We start from the raw sequence: 13423 nt of genomic DNA, 5'->3' as shown, positions 1-13423 counted from the left end.
TCTGCTGGAATTTGCGTCCCCGTGTGATTTGATCAATTCAACTGAATTGTGTTTTCGTTATGGACTAACCTGTGAATATAAACGTACTTTTGATACCAATTTTGGAAAATTGGTTTCCGAAAATTTAACATTCATGCTTAAACTCTTTTTCCTCCCAAATTTCAAATGGAACAATTGATTAACAATTGGCCAAATCGATTAAATCATAATTGCTAAGTATTGATTTTCTTCTTTAAAGGCAATAACATTAAAAAAAAATCAAATCAAAAGCAGAGAATTTACCAATTTCCCTTTCCTTTCTATCGTTTTATTTTCCATGAACATTACAGCAGCAAAAATTGTATCGGTTATTATTATTATTTTGTTTTTAATCAAAGAAAGACTCGGAACGAAGAGCGAACCAAGTGAAAGAGAAAAGGGGACATTGGAATCTTAGCCACAAGTTGCAGAAGAAACCGAACCCTTATCCTCGACATCACGATGCGGCTTCAGGCGCCATTTCTCCGCCACAACATCGTCTCATCTCCGTCTCCATCGCCAATAGCCGCCACCTTCTTCACTTCAGCTCCTTCGATTTCGACCTTCCGACCGCCGCATTCCAGTCTGCGATTTCGATTCAGGACGCGGACGCCGGTGGATTCTCAGAGACGGAGACTCACCGTTTCGGCAACGGCAGTTCCAGATCAACGGCCGCTGGATCTGACGGAGGAGAACGTGAGACAGGCACTCGGGGAAGTTCGTGTGGAGCTAGCGCAGATCTTCGACGGCTCCGTCGGAATTACAGGTTTGGGAATTTTAATTTATGCGAGTCAGTGTAGGATTTAGGATATTGAAGTGGGATGTGAAATTGAGAGAAGAAAGCGATTCAGGAGTGGTGGAATTGGCAGAACTGGACGGACCCTTTGTGAAAATTAGTCTGAAAGGTCGATTTTGGCATAAGCGTTCCACGGTGGTAGCTCGGGTGGGCAATTATTTGAAGCAAAGAATCCCTGTAAGTCTCTCTCTCTCTCTTTCTCTACTTTTGTTTTAACACAACTCATTTTATATATTTAATAATTAAGATCCAAATTAGAGTATGATAATATGATTTTCACTTGTTTTTATCCATTCTTATTTTTCAAAATTTTCTTGTTATATAATTAATAATTAAGATCCAATTCTGTGATTTTGCTTCCATTTGTATCTAAATGGAAGAAAGTTGAAACTATGTTGACTGAAGGTCTCAATTTAGTTATTTTTATTTGATAACCAGTTGATTTTTTTTTTTTTTTTTTTTTTTTTTTAGAATTAAGATTAAAACTCTCTTTCACCTTTAAATTTCTCTCTCTTATCTACTTTCATTTTTAAAAACCAAACTAAGTTTTGAAAACTGAAAATGTTTTTGTTTTTAGAATTTGATTAAGAATTTTTTTTCTTTCTTTTTTATCAAAATCATGGTAAGAAATTGTGCATAATTTTCAAAAATTAAATATATACCAAAAAAAACTTTTGATTTTTAGTTTTTAGTTTTTGATAATTGTGTTGGTTTTCATTTGAATACTTAGCCAATTTCTAAAAATAAGTTCTTTCGACCTCTTTTGGTAACAATTTTGTTGTTTGTTTTTGTTTTTGAAAATTAATCCTATTAACATTACTTTCATGTCCAACTTTCTTCATTTGTTATCTAATTTTCACCAATGGTTTAAAAAACCAAGCCAAAATTTGAAAACTAACAAAAGTTGTTTTTGTTTTTGGAATTTGGTTAAAAATCAATCATCATAATTAAGAAAGATGTAAATCATTATATGAAATGTGAATGAAATAAGCTTAATTTTCAAAAACAAAAACAAAAGACCAAATGGTTACCAAATAGGGTGGATAACTACTTTTTAGTTTTAAAAATTTGGCGATATTTTTTAAAGCACTCTTAAAATATAGACAACAAAACATACAAACAATTAGATGGAAGTGATATTTATGGACTTAATTTTCAAAAACAAAACACTTAAAATCAAATGGTTACTAACAAGGTCACCTAAACTTTTAGTTTACTCTATTCATCCTGCAGTTTTTAAACGTTTTAATTATGTTTTTTTTATGCTTGATTTGGTAACTATTTGATTTTTTGTGTGATAAAATTAAATTTTTAAACACTACTTTCCCGTATTATTAGTTTTTAATCTATTATCCACTAATGTTTTAGAAGAATCAAGCCAAAATTTGATAAAACTTGAATCTTTCTATAACAAAGGTGAGAACCAAGGTACAAACATTTAGAGGGAGCAAACTCATAAATATATATTTAAAAAAGGTATTACAATATGATTATCAAATGGGCGCAAACCAATCCATAAAACTAGTTTGGGTTGTTGATTTGCAAGAAATTGAATTGAATTTTGATTCAATTCTAGAAAGTCTCATGAAAGAGTTGATTTACACATGAGTTTTTGTGAAATTTTGGGCAAAATTGTGAATTTCATGAACCCAACGCAAACCTAACCCATAAAAAGTGGTTTGGGGTGTTGGTTCGGTTGACATTAGGTTTCAATTAAAAATTTCACTTTAGAGTTGCTAAGATTTTTAAGAAGTGTATCCATTAAGGGGTCGTTTGAGATCTGAAGCAATTGTGAATTTCATGAACCCAACGCAAACCTAACCCATAAAAAGTGGTTTGGGGTGTTGGTTCGGTTGACATTAGGTTTCAATTAAAACTTTCACTTTAGAGTTGCTAAGATTTTTAAGAAGTGTATCCATTAAGGGGTCGTTTGGGATCCGAATATAATCAGGATTCTTGGGAATCAAATTACAACGTGGTTTGCTAGGATGTAATCATGAATACTGGAAATCAGATTACGGTGTTTGGAGGGCAAATTGGATTTGTTGTGTTATTGATTAGATTGCAGTGTTAGAATTGGGTTGGGTTTAATTATTTTTTCTTTAATTATTCTTTTTAATATTTTTAAAATCTATATTCTACATCATACTAAAAAAATCATATCATATAATTTCCTAAATTTAAAGTACTTTCAAAATTAAAAAAAATCATCACACATAAATCATAACTTTCTAAATTCTAAAGTACTTTGTAAATAAAAGAAATTATCATATATAAATCATAATTTCCTAAATTGTAAAGTATTTTCTAAATAAAAAAATTATAAAAAAAATCATAATTTCGTACATTCTAAAGTACTTTCTAAATTAAAAAAAATTATCACATACAAATCATAATTTCTTAAATTATATTAGTACTTTCTCAATAAAAAAAAATTATCACATATGCAATTCAAAATCTAATCATTCATACAAAGAAAAAGAAAAAAAAAGAGTTCCAACAAAAGGTTCATAAAAAAAAAAGATTAAAGACAACAAATACTTCATATAAAAGAAGATAAGTTGTAGCAAATGGTTCACAAGTGGGATCGTCAAATCCATAGTTTAATAAAATTGGGTCAAGGTCATTGATTTGGATATTGCCCAAGGACCTCCACTTAATAATTATACTTACATTCTAGTGAAAAGTCCATGAAGTGGCTCGCAACATAGGATCTGCAAGTAATGATCGTGCCACCACTAGGTCGTCCTGCAGGATACTCTAGGGATTAATTCCAACTCATTGTACAATTCTCTTGACTACCCCTTGCCAATTCATCTTTCAGGATAGGTCATTGTCCCATATCTTGAATAGATATTACGCTTCGTCAAACATGTTTTAGTTGACAAACATACACATATTTAACAAAGAAAGAGAATAGTAATAGAAAGACAAATTAAAATTTTTAAAATGTATTTAGGTAAAGAAAAAAAATAAAGCATATGTAATTAAAAAAAGTTCTTTTTTCCATGAAAGAAAATCAAATTGTAACTAACTAGTGAAAAACAACCTTATGTAGGCAAAAATATCAATTAATTATACATTTGGAAAAAAATAGTTCTCATCATCGGCCTAAAAAACAATGATTAGTAAGAACAAAACCGAAAAATGCAAACCAGAACCAAGAGGAACATATTAAAAAATATAAAAAAAAAATCACAAAAGCAGATCAGTTCGGAAACATGCAATCCAAAACCAAAATAAGAACAAATCCACCACATTTGAGGGAAGGGGAAATAAGAACAAATCCAAAGAATGCAAATCAGAACCAATAAATTCGAAGATATTAAAAAATTATAAAATCATATCAGATTCGAAGCATACAAACCAAAACCAAAATAGGAACACATCCACCACATTCGAGAGAAGGGGAAATAAGAACAAATCCAAAGCATGTGAACCAGAATCGAGAAGAACAGATTCGAAAGTATCAAAAAATCATGAAAGTAGATCAGAAACGAAACATGCAACCCAAAATCAAATTAGGAACAGATCCAACCCATTCAAAAAAAGGCGAAATAAGAACAGAACATATCTAGAAAAATCAAAACCAAAGTAAGAACAAATATGAAGCAGCAAGCTAATACAGAACAGGTCTAACACATTTTTTTTTTTTAAAAAAAGAACGAAATACGAACACATCTAAAGCATGTGAAACAAATGAAAGTTAGATCTAATTAAAATCATCATTATCAGCCTCAAAAGTAAGCAACTGACCTTTCATTGGGAAGGAGTCATCCCTTACCAAACTCCCAACGTGAGAAGACCCCATCCTATCAAGTTGTTGACAGCGGCAAGAGAAGTAATTTTTGGTAGTTGGAGCGGCAAGGGAGAGCTTCAACATTCCCTTTGCATTAGAGGTTCCACAGATTAAGATTTCGGAATAAAAAAGGACGTGAAATCAGGGAGGAAGATGAAGATCTGAGGAGCATTGAAGGGAAAAATCAGAGAACGAATGGTTTTAGAGAGGAGAAGATGGAACAATGAGAAAGCGTATGAGAGGAGAAGACAAAACGGCGAGAGAGAGATAGTCTGTGAAACGGTGGGAAAAGGAAAATGAAATGATGGAATGCCAAACCGGGAAGAGAAACGCAAGCCTTGGAAACCGAGGGAGTAAACCATGGGATTTCAAATGGTAGGGATGCAAAATCGGGGATAGTGGCCGGCGTTTAAATCCATGCCAATCAACACATGGGTTTTCAAGCCCAACCCATCCCAAACCTATTCCAAACCCATCCCCAGGCCCTTGTTTGTTAAGGGAATTGAGATGAAAATAAGGATGAGAATGGATAAAGGATACGTATCCCTTGTTTGGTACAAGTTTTAAAAGTTTAGGCATGGAAATATGTTATTCTTATGCATTCCTTATACCCATGAATGATATTCATCCAAGAGTGTGCTTTGATGTTCACTCTCTCTCCCTTTTTAATACATGAATTTATTTTTTTATTTTATATTATTAAAATTAATTAATATATGATTATTAAAATTTTAATTTAGAAAATTATATTAAATTTTAAATTATAATATTTGAATTTAATTCCTCCATATTCATAAATAAATAATATAAAAATCGTAAAGAATTGATGCATTAATACTATTAATTTATTAATAAATTATATATGTAGTTAATTAATTATCATTATGATTAATATTTTATGAGATTAGTTTTAATAATTATAATTAGTTTATTATTGACTAATTATAATTCATTGTTTTTAATCACGAAATGTTATATTTATTTTTTTAAAACTGATTTTGATTGTTTTATTAATTAATACATTACAATTATATAAATTCATCAAATTATGTATCAAGTAACTTTAATTTAAATTAGTCATTTTACAAATATTTATAATTAAGAATTTAATTAATATTATTATTTGATAGTTAAATAATTAATTTTGCTAAAAACTTTGAATTGAATTGATTGTTTATCAATTAATCTATCAAAATTCTATAGAGATATCCACGATTAATTTTATAAATAAAATATAAAGCTAATTTGTTAGATAAAATTTTGATAAATGTATAACCAAACATAGTAATCCTTGATTCCTAACAATCTTATTCCCAAGCTTTTTAATTCTAGACATACTTAATTTTGGGGCAATCTTATTCCCAACCTAATGATTTTTGGTTGGAATGGGTTGCCCAAGTTTTCTACATCAATATTTTTTTTTTTTTTTTGTTAGAATTGATAATTACACTATACTTGAAAGGTTAATATGACACATTAATTAATAAAGGTAGTTATATGAGAAATTTGAAAGATTTTAACCATTTGTCTAATATGTGTAGACTACTTTGACTTGCATATGCTCATCTTAATCAAATTTGCCAAAATTCGTTTGTCACATATGATGTACCAAATTATTAAGGTCTCATTTGGTAACCATTTCATTTTTTGTTTTTGTTTTTTAAAATTAAACCTATGGACATTAATTCTACTTTCAAATTTCTTCCTTTTTGTTATCTACTTTTCACCAACGATTTAAAAAACCAAACCAAAATTTGAAAACTAAAAAATGTAGCTTCTAAAATGTTGTTTTTGTTTTTGGAATTGGGCTAAAAATTTAACCATTGTACTTAAGAACGATACAAAATATTGTAAGAAATATGAATGAAATAGACTTAATTTTAAAAAACAAGAACAAAAAATGAAATGGTTACCAAATGGAGGCTAAAATAACAATATTTATACTTAATCCGAACTTATTTGAATCAAAATCAAAAGTTGAAAGGACAAAACTAATGAGCTTTAATACACACACCCATCAAAGTTTATAGAGTAATTGTACAATTTAACTTTGGAAAAGAATCTTTTAGGTCAATTCAATGTATCTTGGCATATGCGATGCTTCCAATTGCATTAGAGTAGGGTACATTTAACATATATCTTTTTGTTAGTACTTTGGTGGCTTTATCATGTGTCAAAAGTGCCTTGCCAAGAGTGTCCTAATAGATTGAATCTTTCAAGTAGAATTTCTTAGGTTTACATCAGCATAACTTTTATCTATTTTATCTTTATCTTTAAATTTTCATAATATCTCCTTAGCTCCTAAAGTTTTTAAAAGAAATCACCATTTTAATTCTTCAATCTCAATATGTCTAATTTAATCTCATATCTCTTATTCTAAATAATTACCCTACCCAATGTTGAAGTCTAGTTGTTTGTAAAAAAACAAAATAAAGGTAATGGCTTATATTGTTGTTTTTGTTTTTTTAGAAAATAAGGGCCAAATAAGATGTTTTGAATATTGAAACAAGGTCCAAAATAAGATTTAAACAAAATTTTCATCTACGTCTCACATGATGATAATTATATGAAGTTTTCTTTTCTATTCTACTATTAGATATTTTCACACCGAGAATCTCTTATCTCGTGTCAACTTGAAATGTTGAAGGCTTAAAGAATAATGTGGTGGTCAAAATTTTTGACAAAGATAAAAAAGAAGAGTAATAAATGAATTGATATCAAACTAAAGATTTTGAATGTTGGATGTGTTTGATTAGCTTTTGGTGTATATATTTTGCTTAATAATGTGGTGTATGAATAGGACTATTGTATGAATAGCTAAGATAGTTGTTGATGCAGGAGATTTTGGAGGTTGAAATAGAAGATGAGAGTCAATTGGATGATAGTCCTGCAAGCTTTTAATTAAAACCATTTCTCTGTTGTAATTTGCTTCATTTGAATCAAACCCAGATAGAAATATCATTATTATTCTTGTTAACTTTTGTAATAATATAAAATTCCCTCAAACGATCAAACATGTGATCACACTTCAATAGTCAAAACTACATAAATTGATATAAAATTAAACCCAATTGAGATAGAAGTCTAAGCAATATCTCTAGAAAGAAAAAGAATAGTTATCTTAATGAAATGAGGATTGGTTATTCTTTACAAAGAACATAAATATAAATAAAGTCTTCATGCTTGTTCTTGGGGAAAAGCATATTATCTTTGTTTTTGAGTCTTCATTCAAAAATAAAAAGGGGAGGAATGAATGAGGACAAGTTGATATTTGTTTTGATTGCTTAGCACACAATCTATCATGGATGGAACTATTTCAAAAATTAAAATATTTTCATTTTGGACATTAATGATTAAACATGTGCCTCACATGCCCACACCTACCATTCATTACTTGAAAGTCAAATCCATACAAAATTTCATCTTATTCCTTTTAAGAGTATTCTTTTTTATTAAAATAAAAATAAAAATGAAAAATGCATCTCTATTAGGGGAAAAAAATTTCAATTTATACCATTTAACTAAATTACCACCATAAATGCTTGAGATTTGCAACGTCATAAATGATCTAGCCATATAGTCTATTCAATTCACCTTGTAATACCATAAATCTAGTCATATTAATTACTCAGCTTGTACTCAATTAAGTCTACTTGATCTTTGTTCTATTATCTTTAATTATTCGGTTACCCTTTTTTCCTAAATAAATTACACGTAATAAAGTTGGTTTTTATTTAAGTTGAGTTATGGTTTCGATGATTTTTATTATATTAGAAAAGAGTTGGCAAATAGAAACATTTGAATTTTGTCCCATGTTTTCTTGTATCATCATGTTAACTGTATTCTAAAAATATTAAATTGATCATGTGTGAGAAAAAAAAAAAAAAGTCTTTCTATTTCCAATTTCTTTTTCTTTTCACTTCCAACATGTATACATAAAATGGCTAAAATGCCCACAAAAAAAAATAAAAAACTTCAAAACCTAAAATCCCAAAAGGAAATTAAAGAAAAGAAAAGGAAAAAAAGAAAAAAGAAAAAGGATAGTTCCCTGTGTTGGAAGTTGCTGCCCTATGCAAAGATCACATGCTTTGCTCATAAATATATATAATATTATATATTTATATAAAAATATTATATACCCAAGAAAACGACAAAACAATGCCTTTTTCCATCAAAGACTTTGACCTAGCTTCCATCATTACGTGGCAACCTCTGATTCGGCCACGTAACTTCTCCTGTCAACATCTTCCCACACTAACTGTGACGTTATCTCGTCGTACTCCGGTACGTATTCCTGTCGTAATTACCACAAAAACATAAACTTATAGTTATAATCCCTTTTATTTAAAAAGAAAAAAAAAAAGCTACAAATTCCCCATTCTTTAGGGGCCAGTTTCTAATTAATTAAATTCTTATGTGCCAGTTCATGTAATTAGAATATAATTAAAGCCTTTAAACCCCAATTAAGACCCAAAGATTATAGATTATATTTTAATTAAACAAGTGGGACACTGGGCATTTCCGTAGAAATGGGAAGGTGTAGGGGTTACCCTTATTAAAGGCTGTAATGTGAAGTTGGCTTTTGAATTAGAGACATAGTGCCCTTAAAAAAGTGATTAAAATAATTATAATAATTAATTTTGAAAAGAAAGAAAGAAAGAAAAAAAAAAAAAGGTACCTCAAGTTGTCTGACTAAAGCCTTGGCAGTTGGAGCAGACACAATAATACGACGTGCAGTTGGAGAAACAAAGCCTTCATCAACTGCCTTATCGATGAAACTTAGCAACGAATTGTAATATCCATCCACATTCAACAATCCCACCTGCAAAATTTTAATCATTCTTTTTTAATCAATTCTGTTCTTAATCAGTGTTTTATTTGAAAGAAAAAAAATCAAACAGCTTCCTTTGACCACCAATTTAATTCATTTCTTTTATTCTATTTTTCTAAAACTCCATCAATATATATATACAAGTCCAATCCATAATTGTGTCATGATTGGGACTTTGGAAGTGGAAATCTTTTAAGCTTCAAATCTTTCCCATGTGAACTGGGAGTAAGAAATCACATGTTTTGATTCTCTATTCCAAAGGATATTGTTGTATTGTCCCACGAATTAGGATTACGGGTTGACCCGTTATCCATATCGAACCAAATTTGACTTAACCCGATTACGCAACGACTAAATTTTTGGTTGTGATTGTGGTCAAAGGTTTAATTTATATCCTTTTAGGAAATGAAATGGGAGGAAAAGGGATTTTTTTATTTTTTTTTATTTTTTTTTAACTTGTTTCTCAAGCAAAAGGGTGTTGAAAAATGGGATCTTTTTTGGTGTGTTCTTTCCAAAAGACATGGGGAAAGGAAACCATATGGTTAATAATCATAGAATTATAAAATGGAGGACCAAACAAGAACATGGATATCATGTGAAAGAGCCATTATGATTTCAACAACTCTCAAACAGAGACAATGGATTTTTTTTTTTCCTTTTTTAAAATTTAATATCATTATGTCTTGAACACGACATGTCATCTATAGATGAGACCAAATGTCTCAACTGTCTGCCATTGTAGTGAAAATTCCCATGAATTTTAATGTAGCAAGCCCAAAGTATGTTCACACAAAAAATGGAAACAAAAAAAGTGAAGATTCTTTAATTAGTACTCACTGGCTTGCGATGGATTCCAAGTTGTGCCCATGTAATAACTTCAAGAAGCTCTTCAAGGGTCCCATATCCTCCTATGAGATTCAATTTTGTATGCAAAGTTAATTAACTCCATTTTTATTAAAAAAAAAAATTGTATTTTTGGCTTTGATATATGGAAGAATGTTCAATCAAAGAGTGTGAGTACCAGGTAAAGCAATGAAAGCATCGGCTTGTCGAGCCATCTCGGCCTTTCTTTGGTGCATATCCGACACCGGTTTGACTTCTCCAACGGTCTCTCCAGTTATCTAAACGTATCGAAATTTATAAACTTAGAAGCCATTCATTCAAAGCAAAGGAAAAAATGGTAAAAATGTAAACTTGTGTTTAATCTGTACCTCCACAGGCATTAGGGTTCTTGGGATTATTCTGAAAAAAACAAATAAAAAAAAAACACAAAGGTTATTAATAATCATTTGATGAACTTTCCTAGAAATGTTGGAAGTAATGTTCAAATTGACTACATAAAAGCTCAAAAGCCATAAATTCCTCAGCGTTATACAAATAATAATGAAATAGAACTGTCGGTTTCCAAAGAAAACATTAAAAAAACATAAATTTCTAGATTGAAAAAACATGAGCTTTATGTCCCCAACAAATGGAGGGGACAACATAAATCCAATAGACACTCCTCGTGATGAATGCAAGACCCAACATTCGAACCCCAAAGCTATGGCTTTCGAGTGGAATTCTTGAAAAGTCCCCATCTTTTCTCAGACAAGGAACTTGGGCTGTAAATTAATCTGTCTGAAACAGTAAAACACTTTTGACTTTGCCTCCGTTAAAAATCCATTCTTATTTCCCATCTTTACCATTCATTAGAAAAAGAACGTTAAAAGAATTGAAACTTTATGATAAAAGCTCGAAAACTACACCTAAGCTAATTAAGTTTGTTTGTGAAGTAAAGTACCCAAAAAAAAAATCATAATCATAAAAAATAATCAATGGTGTCTTGTATTTTATATTAAATTATCGCTCATCTGAAAAATTTAAGCTTGAATTACGAGAAAATGATATTACAAGATAGGAGTCAATGTTCTTTTTTTAGTACAAGAATGGTAGAAATGAAAATCAAACCTTCAACTTTTAAAAATATGTTAATAAGTTACTGAACTTAACTCAATCTAATAGCTTAAGTTTATCGGTTGCGATGAAATTAAAAAAAAAAAAAAATCAATTTATGGAGAGAGAGAGAGGGAGACAAACCCTAGAACGTGTCGCCCGCCATCATGAACAGCCTGAGAAACAAGACCCATCAATCCCACGCTCCCACCTCCATAAACAAGATCAATCCTTCTCTCCACCTTGAACACATTGAAAATTCAAGCACATCAATCAACACGTGTCATAGTTGAATCATTAAACAAGAAAAAGGAAAGTGAAAAAGGTTTTGATTTTTGAAATAAGAAATTGGGGAATTGGGGAAATGAAATGAGCATAGAAGAGTGTGAAGAGAAGATGGGTAAGTTTAAGGAAACCACGCTCATTCAAACTCTCATCATGTCAAGTAAGCACGTTTCGTTTTTAATTTCCCAGTTGAAAATATATTTATACAAAAAGCCCTTTAATTGTTTTAATTTACCATTTTTTTTTTTGTAAATTTTTCTTTTAAAAAAAGAGGGAAGTTCAAATTTTGATAATTAAGACTTCTTCTTTAGATCATGCAACAAGGCTGCTTAACTGACAGGCAGGTTACAGCTCAATCTCACTGTCTCTCTCTCATAAACCATATTCCCCGATAAGAAAAGCTTAAACCGATGAGTATGATATACGTAGAAAGAAAAGAGAAGACTTTTAGAGGAGGGAAAGAGATAAAGAAGAAAAGCTCCATTAGCCCATTAATAAAGAGGAATATCAAGGGAATGACTTTATGTCAAAACATGGTTGAATTTGCTTCCTAAAGTCAATAAATGATACTTGGGAATTTTTTTGAAATGGGTATTGAAAAAAATGCAAAAGCCATAAAACAAAAATGAAAGAATGAACATGCATGAAAAAAAAAAAAAGCCATGAAAATTGGATCTTAATTCAATTCCATACCAGTTCTTGGCCAAGTTCAATAGCTGCAGATTGGTAGCTAGGCTTCTTCCCAGAACTGCTTCCACAAAAAACACAAATTCTCTTGAATCTGGACCTTGTATCTTCCATTTCTTTGTTTTGTTTTTCTTTAAATTTGGTAAAGAAAATGAGTGATGTGGTTGAAGAAGGGAAAGAGAGAAGAGGGAAGAGAGGAGGTTTGAGAATGAAATCTGAGTCTTTTGTTAATTGTTTATATAAACACCAAGAACTCTCTCCTCAAACCCACGTTCACTTGGGGCTGTAGAAAAGCACTTTATTTTTTTTTTTTTTTTTTTAAAAAAGTTAAAATTTTAATTTCTTTATTTTCTTACGAAAAAAAGTTGAAAGAAACGGCATAATTTTGTTCTTTTCTGAAAATTTAAACTGAGTGGCTCTTTAATAGTTTTTTTTTTTTTTTTTTTTTTTAAAAAAAAAAAAGAATAGTGTGGAAAGTCGAAAAGAGGAAAATTTGGAGATAAAGTCTTTTTTCTTTTGGGTTTCTTAATTTATAATTTTACATATATATATATATATTTTTTTTTTTGGTCTTTGATTACGAATGTGTATGCGTTATCTACTACGCGTGGACCCATAAATCTGATTGAATAAGAATTTGACACGTGGATGGGATTTAATTTTTTATATTATTATAAGTTGGGTCCCACGTCGATCAAAATATTTTTAAGAATTACATAGCCTCATGTGATTTTAGTTTGTTAATTATAATTAGCATGAGAAAAATTACTATTATATGATAATTATAGTAGGTCAAATAACAAGGCTTTTTTGTGATTACATCCTTCGCTACAAGGAGAAGCCGCAAGAACAACGTTTTCAACACAACTATAATGAAGGAGAAATATTTATTTAAGTTTATCATTCTCAGGTCAAATTTTAGTTTGGATCAAATGTTCACTTAGATTTTTGAGCTTAGTACCAATTAATAAATATGAATTATATTTCAAAATTAGTTGGTGTGAGAAAAATACCCCGCGTAAGGTTCTTTCATTTTTTTCAATTTGTTGGATCTTCAACAGACTCTAATATT

General features: G+C 30.1%; 2 protein-coding genes across 4 annotated transcripts; one reads left to right on the top strand and one right to left on the bottom strand.

Annotated features, from left to right (window-relative positions):
• Positions 1-264: 264 nt before the first annotated feature.
• On the top strand, positions 265-7698 carry LOC120090394. Of its 2 annotated transcripts, none has more exons than XM_039048023.1 (3): positions 265-784; positions 870-991; positions 7440-7698. In XM_039048023.1, the coding sequence occupies exons 1-3, from the start codon at positions 481-483 to the stop codon at positions 7512-7514; spliced, it is 501 nt and encodes a 166-aa protein (XP_038903951.1). In that variant the 5' UTR covers positions 265-480; the 3' UTR covers positions 7515-7698. The 2 variants fall into 2 exon arrangements, with proteins under 2 accessions (XP_038903951.1, XP_038903952.1); XM_039048024.1 differs by having other exon boundaries at positions 270-784; positions 7452-7695.
• Positions 7699-8507: 809 nt separating this feature from the next.
• LOC120090205 (cytokinin riboside 5'-monophosphate phosphoribohydrolase LOG7) lies at positions 8508-12721 on the bottom strand. 2 transcript variants are annotated; one of them, XM_039047747.1, is made up of 7 exons: positions 12358-12721; positions 11524-11621; positions 10656-10686; positions 10466-10565; positions 10282-10352; positions 9292-9435; positions 8508-8907 (listed from the first exon to the last, which is right to left on the bottom strand). In XM_039047747.1, exons 1-7 carry the CDS (start codon positions 12463-12465, stop codon positions 8812-8814), a joined length of 648 nt encoding a protein of 215 aa, XP_038903675.1. In that variant the 5' UTR covers positions 12466-12721; the 3' UTR covers positions 8508-8811. The 2 variants fall into 2 exon arrangements, with proteins under 2 accessions (XP_038903675.1, XP_038903676.1); XM_039047748.1 differs by lacking the exon at positions 12358-12721 and adding an exon at positions 12003-12116.
• Positions 12722-13423: the final 702 nt, after the last annotated feature.

Source organism: Benincasa hispida, chromosome 11 (genome assembly GCF_009727055.1).
Source record: "Benincasa hispida cultivar B227 chromosome 11, ASM972705v1, whole genome shotgun sequence".
NCBI classification, from domain to species: domain Eukaryota; kingdom Viridiplantae; phylum Streptophyta; class Magnoliopsida; order Cucurbitales; family Cucurbitaceae; genus Benincasa; species Benincasa hispida.
The sequence above is the reverse complement of the archived record's forward strand: the minus strand, read 5'-3'. Positions and strand labels throughout refer to the sequence as shown.

Bases quoted from the DNA above. Each gene is read 5' to 3' on its own strand.
- LOC120090205 (XM_039047747.1), bottom strand. From the start codon at position 12,465: ATGGAAGATACAAGGTCCAGATTCAAGAGAATTTGTGTTTTTTGTGGA. The intron at 11,622-12,357 runs GTATGGAATTGA...AATGTGTTCAAG, and splicing joins TTGAACTTGGCCAAGAACTG to GTGGAGAGAAGGATTGATCT. The intron at 9,436-10,281 runs GTGAGTACTAAT...AAAATTTTGCAG, and splicing joins TTGGAATCCATCGCAAGCCA to GTGGGATTGTTGAATGTGGA.
- LOC120090394 (XM_039048023.1), top strand. From the start codon at position 481: ATGCGGCTTCAGGCGCCATTTCTCCGCCACAACATCGTCTCATCTCCG. The intron at 785-869 runs GTTTGGGAATTT...AAAGCGATTCAG, and splicing joins CGGCTCCGTCGGAATTACAG to GAGTGGTGGAATTGGCAGAA. The intron at 992-7,439 runs GTAAGTCTCTCT...TAGCTAAGATAG, and splicing joins ATTTGAAGCAAAGAATCCCT to TTGTTGATGCAGGAGATTTT.